At 33.7% G+C, this 19203-nt stretch overlaps 2 protein-coding genes across 4 annotated transcripts; one reads left to right on the top strand and one right to left on the bottom strand.

Annotated features, from left to right (window-relative positions):
- Positions 1-37: 37 nt before the first annotated feature.
- On the top strand, positions 38-8433 carry LOC108457810 (polycomb group protein EMBRYONIC FLOWER 2). 2 transcript variants are annotated; one of them, XM_017756981.2, is made up of 21 exons: positions 38-174; positions 490-580; positions 931-1078; positions 1326-1381; positions 1712-1826; positions 1957-2116; positions 2228-2364; positions 3164-3226; positions 3343-3449; positions 3910-3974; positions 4257-4309; positions 4422-4475; positions 4560-4619; positions 4999-5045; positions 5139-5251; positions 5400-5613; positions 6161-6209; positions 6593-6676; positions 7187-7266; positions 7552-7641; positions 8075-8433. In XM_017756981.2, exons 2-21 carry the CDS (start codon positions 543-545, stop codon positions 8196-8198), a joined length of 1857 nt encoding a protein of 618 aa, XP_017612470.1. In that variant the 5' UTR covers positions 38-174; positions 490-542; the 3' UTR covers positions 8199-8433. The 2 variants fall into 2 exon arrangements, with proteins under 2 accessions (XP_017612470.1, XP_017612453.1); XM_017756964.2 differs by having other exon boundaries at positions 3328-3449.
- A 1086-nt stretch (positions 8434-9519) lies between these two features.
- LOC108465029 (uncharacterized) lies at positions 9520-17765 on the bottom strand. 2 transcript variants are annotated; one of them, XM_017765645.2, is made up of 9 exons: positions 17582-17765; positions 15440-15475; positions 15042-15267; positions 14821-14955; positions 13853-14075; positions 12600-12786; positions 11851-12035; positions 10892-11029; positions 9520-9884 (listed from the first exon to the last, which is right to left on the bottom strand). In XM_017765645.2, exons 1-9 carry the CDS (start codon positions 17709-17711, stop codon positions 9756-9758), a joined length of 1389 nt encoding a protein of 462 aa, XP_017621134.1. In that variant the 5' UTR covers positions 17712-17765; the 3' UTR covers positions 9520-9755. The 2 variants fall into 2 exon arrangements, with proteins under 2 accessions (XP_017621134.1, XP_017621736.1); XM_017766247.2 differs by lacking the exon at positions 15440-15475.
- Positions 17766-19203: the final 1438 nt, after the last annotated feature.

Below are 19203 nucleotides of genomic sequence, written 5' to 3'. Positions count from 1 at the left end.
CCAAAAAGTGGTATTAAGCCTAAAAACTATTATCTATAAGCAGAGGAACTTACAGATTACTGTTTGCCTATTTCCCATTTACTCGTTCAAGAAAACTTCAAATTGGATTCCAAAATTAAATTTTCGCTTCCGATTTCGAAGCTATTAATTAGTGATCTTTTTTTTTTCTCAAAGGTCAGTTCATCTTTATTCTTTCAATCAATTCCCTCTCATCTCCATTTCTTTTTTAGGCTCTATTTTATATGTTGTTTCTATTTCAGGTCTTGTAATTTACTACACTTCTCCATTCACTCTCATAATTTAAAAAAAAAAAAAAATCCTTTGGAGAGATTGGCGAATGCATTTTAAAAGAAAATTTATTCGAATTTTAAATCGTTAATAGAAATAATTTAAGCCGATTTATATTTGATGAATTATTATTATTTTTTAAATATGAACTTAAATTTTAAAATTAATTAGAGCTTTTAATCTTGGTTTTCTTCTTTGCAGGTTTGAGGTGAGAGAAAAGCTATGATACTAAAATTAAGCATTATCTAATAAGAATGCCGGGCATTCCTTTAGTGGCTCGTGAAACCTCCTCGTATGTTCTCTGGGATTTTAAACTCATAATTTGAGGGTTTTATTTTTTTCTTCTTTTAATTTTTAATATTATTATGGCAATATGTTATGCTCATAGGTATCTTGGTTTTGGGTTTCGCGTATTTTCTAACAATGTCAAGCTAAAAGTATGTGATCATGCAAACATTGTTTTTCTCAAGGTCATTGTGAGTGATATCTTGTTCTAGAGCCTTTATGTTTGATTACTGTTGATTTATTGTAGAGTTTATGTTTGTTTGTTTGTTTTTGTGTTGTAATGAAGTGTGATTTTGGAGTATGTCTATTTGGATAAGTTCATGAGTTGAGGGGTTCTCATGTTATCTTTCTTTCCAGCTATTCAAGAAGCACAGATCAAATGTGCCAAGAAGATTCTGGCCTGAATTTATCTGCTGAAGAGGAAATTGCGGCTGAAGAGAGTCTATCGGTTTATTGCAAGCCTGTAGAACTCTATAACATTCTTCAAAGGCGCGCTATAAGAAATGTAATATTTCTGCTTCTTGTTGCATCCGACATTTTATTTTTTTTCATGTAGATTGATTTTCATGTTTGTTCAAGATGTGGTGTCATTCGGCGTTGCGGACAGTTAAAAAGTACATGCTGCTTTGAACCATCTTAGTTTTATTTTCATTGGAAGAGATTTTTCTTTAATCTTTAACTAGGATATTTTTTTATATTAATCTACTTCTTAGTTGAGGTCATCTTTAAATGATTTTTCTTTTAATTTGCAGCCATTATTTCTTCAAAGATGTTTGCGTTACAAACTTCAGGCAAAACACAAAAGGAGGTAATGTTCCAATGTGGTTGCAACTTGAAAGTGCTTATGGTTGCAACTTTTAGGATAGGCAAATCTGTTGTATAGATTCTTATGTTTGACTGTACATATGGTTGTTGGAATTGCATCAGTTAGGTAGCAATGACAAGTTTCTTTATGATAGGAGTTAATTCTTATTTTGTTGTGTGATTATCAATGAATTTTTTAATTAAATTTTCATGATGATTAGTTTTTGGTTATTATTTTCTAATAATCGTGTGTTGTCTTGTTTGACTTGATCAAAATTTGCTATATACAGGTAAATTTGAGTTATTAACTGCATTTTATTTGGTTGATATGTAGAATACAAATGACAGTGTCTGTACCAGGGATTGTCAATGAAGGTGTACTGACACAAACTGTTTTTCCTTTATACATCTTGTTGGCAAGGCTAGTTTCTGATGTTGCGGTTGCAGAGGTAGGGTGTATCATGTCTGTACATTCAAAACTAAATCCATTAGTCTATGTATCTTCTTTTCTGGTATTGTTGTACTCCTTTTTTTGTACTTCATTTATGATATATTTACTTTTTGAATCCCACAATGAAGTATTCTGCAGTTTATCGTTTTCGTCGGGCTTGTATCTTGACTAGCTTCACTGGCATTGATGACAGTAATCAAGCCCAAGTAAATTTTATTCTCCCTGAGATTAATAAGCTAGCTATGGAGGCCAAATCTGGCTCGCTTGCCATTTTGCTTGTAAGCTTTGGTATGTATTTCATAAATCCCGTACATTATAATAGTTCAATTTAGTATGAATTTTAGCTATTGAATGTCACTTTTTCTTTCTGTTTCATTCACATTCTACTTATTCTCACAGCAAATGGAGGATGCTGCCTTTGGGGTAGGATACCATTAGAATCACTATATTTGTCTTGGGAAAAATCCCCAAACTTGAGTTCGGGACAAAGGTCTGAGATGGTTTTACCTGTTGACTTGCAGTCTTGCTTATTGAAGGTGTGCCATCATAGCTTTTTGGTTATCTTTTAAAGAAAAAAAATCTGGGGGACTGTTCTACTAACTGCTTAGCTATTATTTTAGTCAATATCATAGCAAAAAAGAATTGTTTAAGATTCAGAGAAAGCTTTCTTGATTGTTTTTGTACTATGGCCAAGTCATAAAGTATCACTTCTAGGGCAGTGCTCCATTTTCTATATCCTTCTCAAATATAAAATAATATTCTTAAGGAATGACTCTGCAGTCCTTAGACTCTGATTCTCTCCTTGCTATTTTTATTGGGTATATACTTGTGATGTTGTTCAACCATGCCATTCTAAGCTTGAAAATTCATCCTAAACTCAGGTTTAGCTGAAGGATATCTTGAACTCCACCTGTCTATGTCTAAGAGTTTTTCAATGAAAATTCCTACCGCAGTTTAGAAGTTGGTAGAAACCAAAAAATATTTGTACAACTGTATCAAAGGGATATAGTGGTTGATAGAAATGCTATGCCAGTAGTATAGAGCTCTATGTATTTGGAATGTTGATGGTGTTGCTATACCATTCGATGGTTAATTAGGTTTCCCTGTACTTATCTGGTTTTCTCTTAAGTGATCACTTTGTCTCAAGCAGTTTTGCTTATTGTCGATGACTGCTTGTGTGAATGATACTTTAACCATGGTACAACTTCTTTACATGGCTCACTGTAACCAGTATAGAAAATTGAGATGCATGTTCAAGCACTGATGATTAAAGCTTAGATAAGTATCTGAATTGCGGTTACTTCTATATTTTATTTTTATCCTCTCCTGCTGCAGTTGAAATGTTCGAATGAGGACAAATTCATATCAATTCAAAGTTCCAGCAATTCTTCCTCAGCGGTATGTCTCTGCTTCTTCTTTTTCTTTTGAAATTGACTTCTGACTTGTCTTCTAGAAATATTTACTTATGGCATTTGATTTGACTTTTTTCACTCCAAAAGAATCAACCACTGCAGCTTCAGGTCATCATTTCTGCTAAGGAGGTTGGGGTAAAGGAAAAATCTCCCTATAATTCATACACATGCAGTGGTGTTTCCTCTTCATCGCTGCCTCATATTATTGGGTAATCCTTGTTATAATAACCATTAAAAGTAGTTTTGCTCTCTGATCAAATATATTCCCCTTTCTATGCCCTGAAAATTTGATATTACCTGCTCTTTCCTGGTTGTTAATGTGTTTGGAAATAACCTTGTAATTTCTTTAACATGCTCCACAGTGCTCTAAATGAGGCACATCTTACTTAGGAAAAAGCGGAGGATGGGCATTAGTGATTCTTTTGGGTACTTTCATGTTTAATTCGATTTACTTCCAAATGCCAATCTACAGATAGTCACATTAGGTGCTTTAGACTAACTTTTTTGTTTCAAACATAGTGTCCTCCCCCAAAAAAAAAAAAAAACACACACAGACACACAAAAATCATACAATTGAAAGAAGTAAGGAATGTGCATTTGCTTGATGTGATTTAACCTTGGTCTCTATGTCTATCTCTAAGACTGACATTATGCTGCTTTTGGTTTTAGGTTGAGAGCAGGAAATGTCATCTTTAATTACAGATATTATAACAATAAGTTACAGAGGACTGAAGGTATTATTTCTTAGTTCTTACATCTTTTTCTTTGGGATAGGGGTTAAATCTTATACACATTCTGGTTTTCTTGAGGTTGCATCTTTTTCTTTAGCTGCCTGTACCCTCAAGCTAAGGATTATTTTCTAGAATTTTTTTGATTCTTCTCTCCTAGTCCTTGTTTGGTGGGCAAGACACTATGATTAACTAGTTAATCATTAGGATTTTGTTTGGAATTTTTATATAATTTTTGCATTGTACTTTGCTTATTGATTTAATGTCATAAGTTCCATTTATTTGCAGTAACTGAAGACTTCTCTTGCCCTTTCTGCTTAGTAAAATGTGCTAGCTTTAAGGTTGTTCCTCTTGGTTCTATTTTTTCTTCTATTTCATTTTGATTCAAATGAAATTGTATCCGTATTACTTGGACATTTATAGTTGATGCATAAATTTTTTTCTTATATATAGGGTCTGAGGCATCACTTGCCTGCAAACCATGATCTCTTCAATTTTGAATTTTGGGTTCGTAAAACTTCAGGATCCGTGGTGGTATTCTGATAGTTGATGCATGCATACCAAAAATTCTAATTCGTAGGTACTTTGTAGGTAACTGAAGAGTATCAAGCTGTTAATGTTTCAGTCAAAACTGATAGTTGGAGATCTGAGGTCAGAGTATTTTCTTGACAAGACTTGCAATTCTGTATTGGTTTCTGATTTTTTCTTCTTGGCTAAATGAACTGATTTGGGCTAATGTTAATGCATCTGGCCCCACCCTTTTTAAAATTGTTTCTTCAAATTCACAGGGAAAAGCTTACTGTAATACTTAAAAGTTCAAGTTTTATTTTTTGCCGTGATTAAGGTGAAATTTGCTAGTATGGTGTGACTTAATATTGAATCTGCCACTGTACTTTTATTTAGTTATATGGTGAATAAAGGTGTTAGCTTCATCTTCAGATAGGAGAACTGTAACCATGTAAATGTGCCTATTTCCGTGCATCTTGTCCATGTCACTGTTCTAGTTTACATGTGTATGTTTTCTATTCAGCTTGTTGCAGATGGTGTCGATCCTAAACAACAGACATTTATCTATTAGTAAGTTATTTAATTTGCCATTTACATGCTAGTGAGTTTCTTTCCTCATCTTATTTCCACGAACCGAAGTTGGTAGCTCATATGTATGCACAGCTCAAGGCGTAGACGACAGAAGGGCCTAGTTCAAAATGCAAGGCATGTACATCCTGTTTTCTTAGAGTCAAATCTGCCAGCAGGAGGCTGTGAGCTTCTTGACAAGGCTCATGGTATTACATTTTATATACGACCATTTACTTGTTACTTTTTCTTTTATAAAAAATTATTAACTTTCAGCGAAATTTACTATATACTTTAGAAATGGAAGGTTGTCTAGGCCATCTGATTCTAATACTGATGAAAGGGCTCTTGTCTCAGGTGGTAACATTATACAAAATGGTATAATGGGTGCTCTGGAGTGTGCCGAACATCTTCCATCCAGTTCCAATGTTGCAGGGGTTTCAGGCACTGCAGGACAATCATATTCTGATTCTGAACATGTTCAATCAGTGTCCGGAAACAATCTTGGCCCCCCTGCCTTGCAATTTGCAAAGACAAGAAAAATATCTATGGAACGTTCTGATCCCAGAAAGTATGTCCTGAAATTTTTTTTTAATCTATGTATTCAGTGTGTTCTAATTCATTCCATATGGTTAAATGCGTTTCTTTTTTTTTCATCGGAGCATTGTTTATGGAATTTGTTCTGTGAATTTAAAGGCATTGCTTGTCAATTTTTTGTACATTTCTACACTAGGTATTTTTTGGTGCTAATGTAGTAGCTACTGTTGAATGATTGTTTTTCTAGAGAGTGTTGGTCTCAGAACTGTTGGGGTGGAAAGTACTTTATCTACTGCCCAAAGTGTCTAGTGGCCACTGCCATTCCTGATTCAGGCATAAATGTTCTAAATCCTGTATCCATCATCTCCCTCCCAGTTGAGTAATAGAACTTACAAATAACAGTTGTGACCCACTAGTTAAAAGATGGAAGTGTGTTATAAAATTGATGTGCTCATTTGGACTGGTCTTGTTTAGATAATATGCTTCCCTCTCCATCCTTGCCCTATTTTCTGCTATGACAAAGGGTTTATTGTTGAACCATGAATATGGGTTTGATTTTATTATTTTCTGTGTGTTTTCAGCCGTACTTTCCTTCGGAAGCGACAGTTTTTTCACTCACACAGAGCACAGGTGATTGAAAACTTTGTAATTGGTGTTTGTAATTTGGTTCTGGGAAAGGCGATGATATCCATAATGCAGTGTGAAAAGAAGAGAGAAAGAGGAAAAAAGAAAAAAAGAAAAGTTGCTTGCTGCTGCTTACACTTATCACACACATACACACATTAGCAACTAATAAGAGAGTGGGTCTAGTTGTGGCTTAGCTAGCATGTGAAATGGACTGAGGACTGTAGTTTTGGTTTGCTCCTTGAGTTATGTTGTGTGGTACAGCTCAATATGCCTTTGCATTAGTTTTTGTCAAGAGATGTTAAGAAGCTTAGTAATAGTTGACTATGAAATCCATTACTGACAATGTATACATCAAAATCTGTGAAACTCTACATCTCTGCTTGAAGCCAATGGCGATAGATCAAGTGACGTCTGACAGAGACAGTGAGGATGAGGTCGATGACGATGTTGCAGATTTTGAAGATCGAAGGGTATGTATATTTTATTTGTTTTCTCTTCCGTAGTCTTTCAACGTTGATACTTTTGTAGAAGGACATATTGTGTTGGATTTTTGTCAGTGGACAGCTAAGAATTGAAGGGTGATGTAGTTATCAACAAGTTAGGAGTATTTACACCAACTTACATGACAATCAGAAGTAAAGTAACCATTTTGACATTAGTAGATCCCTTTCCAAGGAATATATAAATGGTATTTGATGAAAAGATATGTATAGATTTTAATCTCATTAAAATTCGTTTTGGTACATTATTGAACTGCGTGACTCAATATCTGCGATGTAGACAAGCTAGGAACAGAAGTCAGTGAACGAACAACTAATAATATGATATAATGCAGTAGTTACTAATCTTTACAGCCCATTACAAAAATGACTCCGAGTGTCTGAAGTGCCAGGGTTGGTCATTAGGGCTAATGAATTGAATCTTGGTGAAATTGTTTTTGCATTTACAAGATTGCATTAAGATGCTCTAGCATGTTGCAGATGCTTGATGATTTTGTTGATGTAACCAAAGATGAGAAGCAAATAATGCATTTGTGGAACTCATTTGTGAGAAAGCAAAGGTAATCTTGTCTTTCTGTTTTACTTCGGGTTTTTGCTTCCGTTTCTTTTATTCTCACTTGGAACTAGTTGAAATCAAATCATAATTGTCATTATAAGTTCTTCCCGCCTCTGTCTGTAATTATGACAGTTTGTTTTAACACGTTTAAACCGCCCTATATGATGCCCAGGATGTTGGTCTTTTTTGTGTTCCTTTGGCAGTTTCTTCATTTCACTCATAGTTGAATCAAGTGACTCTCTAATATCTTCATTTGTTTCTCCTGGTGTTACTGTTTCAACGATGTCAGGGTGTTAGCAGATGGTCATATTCCATGGGCATGTGAAGCATTTTCAAAATTACATGGGCAAGACCTTGTCAAAGCCCCGGCTCTCATCTGGTACGTCGTCTCTCTTTTGTTTCTGATTAAAACTTATGTCATTTAAGCCTAGCACTTCAGCTTGTCTATTTTCCTTGAATTGTAGTTTCTTTCTCGTCTGATTGTACATACTCGTCTTCCTAGTGTTTCTGATCGGCTGATGTAATAAAAAACGATCCCACATTGACTAGCCAAGGATTTGATTCAGGCTTTAGAAATCAAGGGCCATCCTTCCCTATCGATACCCGTTTTCTCAAAAGACAAAAACCTAGTGGGCGATCTTTAGACCTCAAAAAACAAACAATACCTCATAACGGTCGCGGTTTAACTATTCTTACATTAATAATGTTTATGAGATTGCATTTTTGTTGTCCCGTTTTCAACATAACATCGAATGTATGCTTAAATTCGAAGATCATAATAAACGTATTGCCTACCTATGTTGAATTGGCAGGTGTTGGAGGTTATTCATGACCAAGTTGTGGAATCACGGTCTCCTCGATGCACGAACCATGAATAATTGTAATATCATTCTACAACAGTACAAGAAGAATGATTTGGATTCGATAAAAGGCTAAAGAGACCATTGGTAAACAATCATGATGCTGAAATGGTGCTCTCAGCAATCACCCCACCCCAACACTTTTGTATAACAGTGGTCGACTCTAAAGCTCTTTACATGTCATTAAGTCAAGTAATTGCTTTACTTATTTTGTACAATCAGCAGGTATAATTCATGATACTTTTTATACTTTTATTTTCTTAATGTTCTTATAATTATTTATTTGATATTTAAAAAAATTAGGTATCAAATATCTATAATTTAAACATATATATACACTTTGGAGATATAAAAATCATACTACTACCATCGCATCTAGATTCTTGTGTACTTATACTTCTGGGTTGCTGGTTATTACCCCCGCAGAAGCAAAGGCAATGAAGAAGTGCGGTCGAAAAATGTTTTTACATCTAAACACAAAAGCTGAGATTTAAGTGTTTTTGGTTTTTACATTTGAAAGTAAATTATTAAAATATTTTTATTTATATTAACAAACTATATCTTTTCATGGTACTTTTTTGTCTCACTTTTAAAGCATTTTTGCAAAACTGGCCCTTGACCAGATAATCTTTTTATTTATATCAACAAATAACAGAGTTTCACTGTATGGTACCTATAAATATCCTCTGCCTTTTCATAGTCTTTCTCTCTTCTTTTTAATTGACGAGTTCTTGGACAGTGCTAGCCATTACAGCAAATATTCTTTCATTTATAGCAATAAAAATCCAATCTAATATAAAGCTCATCATTGATGGCTAAATTGGTACACTAATGCTAAAATGACAATGAAATGAACATAGTTCAATATATTAATAGGAGTTAGGTTTAGGAATGCTTATGTGCAAGTGTGGTATGTCATTGTTACCCCATCAAAATGACTAATTTGGACTACTCATTAAATGCAAGCAATGGAAGGTTTTGTATGTTCAATTAATGATTTATTAGATAAAAATTTTCATATAATATTTATATCTTAGAGAAAATCAAATGAGGAAAACAAATCTTATTGCTATAAGAAAAACATTATTTGCAGCATGGCTTAACCTGCCATCCAGTAATTCAAAACATACACGATTTTTAGATTTCAACTCATTGAAATAAAATGACAAATAATGCGATGAAAAGACTAGTTATTACAAACAAAATGTTAAGAACAACTTTGATAATTCATTAATAACCGGTAACACAGATGAAGCTGCAATGTATGTTTCGGATTCGAAGGCTTCCAAGAAGGATTGTACAAAGATCAAAATATGGAGTCCACCCGTGGAACGTTCGTTGAAATTCAGTGTTGATGGTGCATTTAAGGGTGATGTGTCATGGAGGGTGAGAAGGTGTTTTAACGGACTCGAATTAAATACTAGTGTGCATGTGTGTACTGAAATGACTAATTCATATAGTAAAACATTCTAATTTGAAGCCTGGGATAGCTAGCTTCTATCAGTAAATTCTATGTATAATTTCAGCAACATCTCAATACACAGTAATAGAATTTTTAATTAACAAACAGCACAAAATCATCACCACCATGATCATCATCATCATGACGCAATGCTTTTGAAAGAATGAAATGTCAAAGTACTCGAAGCAGGATATTCGAAAGGTATGCACCCTCTGGGTAGGATGGGTCAATGGGATGATCACAGCCGGCTCCGCTCTGCCTTAGGACTGTGATTTTTCTCTCGGCCATCGAGGCGGCGCCCTGGTATAAAGAACAAACGGAATTTAGGAGCTCTTCATCCATATTCCTACTTCTCTAAAGCAAGCTACGTATTTCTCAACTTTTGTGTTTCTAGATTGATCATTGTTTATATAAAAATGAAGGCTATCAAAAGCTAGTTCTTGCTTCATTGCTTCCGAGAACAACTGTTAGATGATAATAAATTTCTTACCAACTATCAACTATCTAGTCTTGTAACCTGCTTTGATCTGGCTCTTAATTGGATTAAATTCATATGTAGGGGTGTAATCGTGTAAAGCCAAGCTGAGCCTGAATACTAGCAAGCTCGAGCTTCACTCAAAGCTCGAAACTTGATGTTCCAATTGGACTCGACCAAACATCTATTTTTAAGCTCGAATTTGGCTCGAGATATAATCAAGCTACTCAAGCTTATTTATCAATTTTCGTACTCAAGCTTGAACTTGAGCTCAATTAAGATCATGTGTTTGAGCTCGGCTCAATAATAATGCTTACGGTTAATAATATACTAAGGGCAATAATGTAATTTAATAATATTTAAAACAAATGTTAAAAATGAGAAGATAGTAAGGCTTACAAGCCGAGTATTACTAAGCTTGAAGTCAACTCGATTGATAGCTAGCGCTCGAGATCAAGATCGAGCTCCACCCGATAATTACCAAATCGAGTCGAATTCTTTTCAAATCAAACTCAAATAGTTTGTGAGCACCAATATCTCATTTTTCAGTTTAACAAATAAAATTTTTATTTATAAAGATCTTGTGTTATGGAAGGTATATAAAATCTCGCTATGTTCAAAAGGGAAACAAAAATAGTAAAAAGATAAAGCAGAAAACTTCCAATACCTATCCTCACTAAAATAGTAACAAGGCAATGTGAATGGTAACAAATCAAACCAATTTCTTTTCTTGTAACAATGCAAATTTTGTAGAGTTACGCATACAATATATATTCAAGGCATCGCCAGATGGTTTCTAGTGCTCAAGAAAGTACACAGAAAAATCATTTACCTGAAGAGTGCGCAAGAACGTCCCACTTTGAGTCATTGCTCCCGAACAAGAACAGCTCATGAGAAGGCCACCTCTTCTAGTTATTTTCATTGCTAGTGAGTTTAAGTTTCTATACATGCCTGAAGCACTTTGGAGAACCTGGGATATTATTAGCATTCAAGAGAAACATGAAAAGCATATATGATGTATTATTAGACTTATAGTCACAGCTTATTATTCATATATGAGAGATGCCGGAATCGGGATGCATGAGAGGTTTTACATGTTCATTTGTGTGACAGTATAAGTGAAAGTGTAGCATATTCTTGTTTATTAATTAATTTGGAAAAACAGCAAAGAAAAATTTATTTGATTTCCTCCCAAAACAAAGAATAAGAAATTAATTTCGACTAAACATAAGCTGCCTTGAGCTACTCGTGCACTTGATGATATTTGTATAATATTTCAAACATGAATTACTAGATAGTAGATTAATGGTTAAAATATACTCTAAATCCCTATACTCTTCCTACATTTGGAATTTAGTCCCTCAACATTTTAGATTTCAAAATTCAGGTCCAATTATTAGCAGAGTTAAAATTTTCTATTAAATTTACCAGTGTGACATTTTGAAATTTAAACAAAAAAAGCCCTCACTTGATGGCCATGTAAAAAATGAAGTTATAATGAACTTAAATTTAACGATGTTAACAATTGGACTTGTATTTTTAAATCTGAAAAGTAGAGGAATTAAATTCCTAAAATAAAAATAAAGGGACTAAATTCCAAATTTAGAAAGAGTGAAGGGAACTGTAACATATTTCAACCTAGATTAATCAGCAAAAACAGTAAGGCATACAGATTAGTCTGTCTGCATGAATATGGCCGAACTTGTAAACCAGAACTCTGATCACCTTCCAATGTTATCCAAAGGGATATTAGATAGTGCTAAATAATATAAATATATATATTAGTAATACCTTTCTTCTTGGTGCAAGTTTTGGAGGATCAAGAATAACTATATCCCATGAGTCATTTCTAGAAAGAGCACCCTTCATAAATACAGTTGCATCTTCTCTCAAAAAAAATGTCTTTTCAGGGTCCAGATTGTTGAGAGCAATATTTTCTCTGGCTAGCTCTAGTGCAGGCAATGATGTATCAACACCTAAAAGAATATCAGACAGAATCACATTAACAGTCCCTGAAAATATCTGCAATCATTGAGAAAGAGTTTTGAAGTATCTACGTAGATGTACCTTATGACAAGGAATATCGAGATGGTTAAAATGGAAGCAACTTAAGGTCAAAAACTAACTCAATTCAACTTAGCTATACTTCGATTCCGTACCAGTTGGATTCTACTAGAAGGATTTTCGTGGCCATCTTCTTGAAATTTTAAGAAATTCAGCTATTTGGCAAAGAAAAGTGGCAAATCCAAAATCTAGAAGATAGACTATGACTGGATTTTGGCACTACTGGATCAAATACATAATTTTGAGCAGATAGTGAAAATGACCAAATTTGAGTAAGAAATTACATTACCATAATACTAGGTTATGATAGTTCTACTTTACAAATTTCTAAATAAATTGGCCTTGCACTATTATTAGTTGGCTGCAATCTCTAAATAATCATGCCAGGCATCCTTGACAACTCTTAATTAAGCAAAAACATTCAGTACAAGTAGGCATTTAGCAAATAATTAATAAAAATCTTGACAGTCACGAACCGGTAATACTCATAGCACCTCCTTTTGCAGCATTTAGGGCAAAACCACCACTATAGCAGCAAACATCTAGAACTCTCTGACCATGGGAAATCGTTGACAAGAACATTCGATTTTCCCGCTGATCAGCATAAAATCCTGTCTTTTGACCCTCCAATGAGATTGCATAAGAAATTCCATTTTCTATAACCTAATATATAAATGTAACAGACACCTTATAAGACTCATGTTAAACTATGGCACTAAACAAAAACTGAAGGACAAAGAGCAATAGCTGTATGAAGCATTTCAGAAATCCAAATCAAAAAGGGTGACCACAGTCACTTATCTAGAAAAATGACATTTCAACAAATAATAAAGACTGAAGTCTAATGATTGTCTTCATTTTATAAATGAGAGATGCAATCCTGGATGGAGAATCCTCAAATGAGAACGTTCAGAAAATCTACAAGTGCAGATTTATGCCAATAAGAAGCTTTATAATTTGAAATTTCATGAGGTGACATAGTATTAATAAAAAAACAAAGAATTAATGTTGCAGTTATCTAGCATGAATAAATAATTCAATAAACAATATCCTCATATTGACTCCAGCTCCGGCTATCACAATTATGGCATGGGACTTCCAGAAGTTGGTAGCTTCTTTCAGATAAAGTATATAACAACAGCAAAGGCATAAAAGAGCCAACTCAATGGCATAACAAACCACAGTTTGTGCTTGCAATCTATGTATGATGGTAGCAGTCAATTGGAATATGTACAAAGGGAATAATTCTTCTTATGCATGTTGTCAGTCATAGCTAAATCTTAAATGAAGTACATATATTTTATTCGCAAGAAGACAAGTACATGGAGAACTTTCATGGTAAGCGTGACTTCAAACTCAAATTTTACAGTTTTTCAATCACTATGGATGAAGATGTGCATAGGAAACATATTAAAATGTGCAGTGTGCAATATTTCAAGGGATTTCTACCTTTGTTCTCTGGGGACAAGTGGATGGATGCAATTCTTTCAGATCTGCTGCTTCTACCCCTACTTTTAAATTTTCAACAGAAGGTCTCCAATGCATATGATTAATCTCATCAATTCTTATATATATTTTTATTAGCAAGGACACAAGTATATGAACTTTCATGATATGAAAGCGTAACTTCAAGCTCAGACTTTATAGCTTTTCAATCACCATGGATGAAGAATGTGCATCACAAACTTATTATTAATGTGCAGTGTGCAATATTTCAAGAGATTTCTACCTTAGTTCTCTGGGGACAAGTGGATGGATGCAATTCTTTCAGATCTGCTGCATCCATTCCTTCTTCTTTTAAAATTTCAACAGAAGGTCTCCAATGTATATGATTAATCTCATCAATGCTACTGATGCATGCTTTAACTTTTGATTTGTATGTCTCAACCCAAGCAGCAGATGATGCTACCACTGCTAAATCTCCAAAGACATCGACAATTAATCCTGACAATCTACAGTGAAGCAGTAACATCCAATTTGCAAATGAGATGTTAAGCCTCCAGAAACAGTTTGGTAGGAATCAGAAATGAATATGAGAAATAGCGGTTGGTATCTAAGTTACTTTGACCCTTCTGTTCTCCTTTTCTCTATTTCTTTTTCTTTTCTTTCTTCCTCTGTTTTTTCTCACTGCTGAAACAGCCTCTTGACAGTGTCTTCTCTCTTTCTTCCCTTCTATCTCTTCTCAATTTTCACAAACTAATGAAAAAGAGCTTGTAGCCTTAGGATTCATTAGAGAGACACCCATATCTCTTTTTAGGTTTTGATAAAATTCAGCTCGCCTTTATTTTATTCATCATCTCTTTAAATACAAAATGCTTATCACAGTAATTAAAGGAAGTCATATCAATCTACACAAAGTCCTACCAAAAACTTCTTCCATTCAAAGATTACTACCAAATAACTTCTACTAAACATCCACAACAAAGATTCTATAGGATGTTGGTTAAGTTGGGTTTTCCAACAAAATAACTAACTACACACCCCTATAGAAAAGAGTACACACTTCGAATTTATACCTATATTCAACACTCACTGCTATGCCATGGTAACATGGAGCCGTTTTTTATATCCAAACTCAAAGAGAAAAATTATATACACAACTGTCGAGCATGCATATGTTGTTACCAACAGCATTTTATTAAATGTCATTGCCCTTTAAATCTTGAATCAAAAAGTATAATTCAAAGTTACAGTTACCTGTCTCCTTCACTATTGACAAGACGATATGCATCCGTAGTTGCTGAAGGAAGCCCTAATCCACGACGTAACTCTACAGCTGCATTGATTCTTGTTTCAAGAAGTTTCTCCATGTCAAGTGCACAAAAAGGATCTCTATATGACATAATTTAAGGAAGTTAATCGCCTTTGGGTGTAAGTAAAACTTAACTACAAAACCCTGCGCTTTTTTGATTAACTACCTTGTTGCTTCCTCTTCTAGTTGCATGAGCCGAACACAGAACATGGAAACCGAATTATACAAACCCCATCCAATAGGTTTCTCTGTCCCATCTGCTACCAACACAATATCTCCAGTCTTAGGTGGTGGTCTACCAATTATTCTATCAATTGCTCCACTGTAAACCATTGGGCTTCCATCCTTGAATAGTTGTGTCTTACCCTTCTTTAGAATAACCTTTGCAACACCTATTAAAGCCAAACAAAATACGATAAGAGTAGGAAATTTGAATCAATTAACAAGCCCTTACTACAAGTTCTGTACACGTCAGGTTTCTCAAGGACTAAGGAAGAGCATAAACAATGAGACAACAATCCAACACACGGCTCATGAAATCACTTGAGTATCAGTTTTTATTACATAGCTCCATTTTGGTTTCTGTTCCCTGCCATTGTCCTACAATGATTGATTCATAATGAAAATGATATTAGTGATGAAAAATTGACACAATCTAATCTAACCACCTTCATCGCATAGGAAGAATCACAAAGGAAGATAATATTATCAACATTGGACAACTTCTTACCATACTTCACTGTTGTCTAGTAAATTAAGTATTTCGCTGAATCTGACAAACAAGGTGATGTCTAAATGCTCAAGTTTTATTTTTTATTTTTATTTACTATTTTCAATGCATATATCCATGCTATTTAATTATTTACATTATTTTTTTTATAAATCCTTACTTTTTAATTTGGATATCCAATAGTCATATTCTTGATGTATTTTACATTATTTATTTACATTGATGATGGCGTAGTCTCATATTCAGTAGTCATTTTGTAATCCTATTGTGACTTCAGCTAAACACAGTTTTTTAGGATTGAGATGTATTTTACAACTTTTTTGCAGCACAAGTTGCCTTCCTTTTTCTTCGCTGAACTATATTGATTTATAATGATATTTCCTATTTCATGCAAACAGTTTTTGTTACTATTTTTTATTGGATTCTTATCCTATACACTGCCAGTGGAGTAAAAAAACTCCACAAGCGGGTATAGGATGATGCCATTTGTTTTTAGGATGTAATAAAATAATAATTAAAAAGGACACTTGGCATCATCCTAAACCCGCTTATGAAGTTTTTTTTAATTAGCCTTTTTTATTTACTACTTCATGCAAACCTAGAAACATATACATTATTTTAGTTTTCTTTCCTTCAAGCTTAAGATAAAAAGAAAAAGGACAAAAAAATTGAAAAGTTCTATATATTTTGTTCGGGCAGCAGACTTTGTTTATGCTACCATTGTTAATGATCCTTGGAGATTCTTAATCAATTTTATATTGACTTAGGAAATAAGATAAGGAAAAGAATGCCTGACGAACTTATAGTCTGCTTTACCCTTTTTTATGTGGCATTTATCTCTTACATGCAATTAGAACCAGACTGAAGAAACATCAGAGAACCTCCTTATATTGTCAAAAGAAATGCATGATTGCAAAATGGACATTCCCCACAATAGACCCTAATAAATACGATGGTCCATGGATTTCATAAAAAGATAAGGCAAAAAAGCACGAATGAGGCAAGTTGTTTTCTACATTATATCGAAACTTCCAAACATGGATTTGGACTTGCACTTGCTCCTTTCTTTCTTCAAGAAAGAAAGTTAAAGGTACAAAAATGCTGACATGCAACCAAGCGCACTGATTTTTCTTAAGCCAGTCAAAGAAATGTAATTTTCAATAAGAAAAAGAATACAAGAAAAAGTTAAAAGGAAATGTTCAAAGCAAGTGAAAGACAAAGTAAATCAATCAATTCATATTGCAAATTTGGATTTAATACTATGTTACTCGGATTCGGGTATGAGTGCGGATACAGATATCAATATGTATCCAACACGGGTGTGGTTAGATTTTTCTAAGTTTCTCCATGTTTTTGAAGATCCTTGGAGGTCACATCCCCATATCCAAGTGTCAATTGGAAGACTCCACTAAAAAATAAGAGTCCAAGCAACATAAATTTAATACCTCACTGCAAATTTTCTCGTTTTGTTTGCTACTCAACCTGCCCCCCATCCCCTTCAAATGTGTTAAAACAAAAAAGTGTAAACAGTAAAAAATCAAAATTGTAGAGGGTATTTGATTAATACCAGGAAATTGGTCAAAATCTAAGACATTCGAACATAATAGATCCATAACAAGCTAAAATTACTATTCGTTTAATCTTTACCATCCAAAGTCTTTTTTTTTCTTTTACATCAGAAAAAATAGAAAAAAAAGAAGGAAGAACAAATGCACCGAGAATTTAATCAATCTCCTCTAAGTCAATCAAAACAGCTAGACCAATCCAAACCTGATAGCTTTACAAATAGTCGAAGAACAAAGAAAGCACTGATAAAAACGAAACGGAAACATCAGCAAACAGAAAATAAGGGAAGAATGAAGAACCTGCCTCTCAAGAAAATGAAATGCCTAAAAGATGAAAGCATTGTAGCTTGAAATTAATCAGAAACAAGAAATTGGTCGCAGAAAGTTTGGCTTTGGAAGAAACCGACGTACCTTTGGGTTGAGAAGAAGCAAAACGCTGAAGGGAATAGAACGGCGGTGGCCGTGGTGGTGGTAGTGGGAGGTGAGAGTGAGAACAGGAGAGACACTTCATAAGGCGGGCATGAAGCTGCTGCTGCTGCATGCTTCTTTCCGCAATATTTTCGAGTCAGGATTTGGTCCGGGTATCGGATATAGTTTTGTTATATAATTATATTTTAATAAATTTATTTAAGATATGAAATTTAAATTTAGTAATAAAACAAAAAATATTTTTTTTATTTTTTATATTTGAGTCAGGTATTTTAATTTAGGTGTTGTTTGTTTAAAAATTAAGGACGCTTTTGATAAATTAAAAAAATTAAGTATTGAATTTTTAGTATTAATTATTTAAACTCCAAATAGAGATCTCGAACGATTAGAGGTGTTCAAATAGATAACAGATCGGTTAATTGAACTGAATTAGTATTAATTGAATCAATCGAACTTTTTAATCCTTTAACTGTTAACCGAACCAAAATATTTCGATTACTTTGATCAGTTAACCGAATTAACTGAAATTTATATTTTTTTTGTTAAAACAAGTATAAAACATATAAAAATAAATTTATAAAGTTCATTTGACTGGATTAACCGAATTAATCCAACAACTAATAGCCTAATACATATTATATATAATATTATTTACTAAGTTCAGTTAATTCAATTAATTACCTGATTTCGAATCGAATTAACTGTTAACTGAAATTTCAAAAAACTTTTAACTGACCTCCGACCGAACTAGATCGATTAACCTACCGGTTAATCGATTAGATCGCTTCAGTCGATTAATTCAGTTTTAACTGAAATTTAAACACCCCTACCAATGACGGATTTTGAACAAGAGATTTAGAGTTTTTCAAGTCTCTCTGGCAGCTAGTTGCTTAGTCATTGAACAATTAGTCGTCACCCATCTTTGCTACTCCTGCTTCGACCATGATACCAATCATCAGTTATTTTTTCGAAATAATAAAGTTTTTTCATCCCAATTAATCGTCACCCGTCTTTGCTATCCTGCTTCGGCCATGATACCAATCATCAGTTGTTTTTTCGAAATAATAAAGTTTTTTCGTCCAAGTGTTAGACCATGCTTGGACTTTACTTAGTGATATCTATGGAGCTCAAGTCTTACGATGATTTGATTTTTGTAACACCCCCTACCCGTATCTATTGCCGGAATAGGGTACGAGGCATTACCGGAGTTTACTGAACATTTTTAGATAATTCTGAGTCATTTATTATTCATATTTTGAAAATAATCATAACGTCTCTCTATTGGGCCCTCGAAGCCCCAAACATACATTAGAAACCAACCGGAATTAAATTGGGATCATAAAAAAAAAAATTCGCAAAATCTTAAATTTTATTTTCATATAAGTACTTACTATTTCAATGCTCCTTATAATTAAACATGTTACCATTCAATCAATAGCTTGGCACTTGTCTAAGCGTCAAACAACATCATTGTTAGTATACTTGAACATATTTCATCTAAATTCAACATTGATATACTTATTTTCTCGACATATCGCACTTGGGTTTAATAATAGTCTCAACTTACAAAATTTCCTTGTATCAACATATCAAAAATAATCATT

The sequence above is a fragment of the Gossypium arboreum genome, chromosome 7 (genome assembly GCF_025698485.1).
Source record: "Gossypium arboreum isolate Shixiya-1 chromosome 7, ASM2569848v2, whole genome shotgun sequence".
NCBI lineage: Eukaryota > Viridiplantae > Streptophyta > Magnoliopsida > Malvales > Malvaceae > Gossypium > Gossypium arboreum.
The sequence above is the reverse complement of the archived record's forward strand: the minus strand, read 5'-3'. Positions and strand labels throughout refer to the sequence as shown.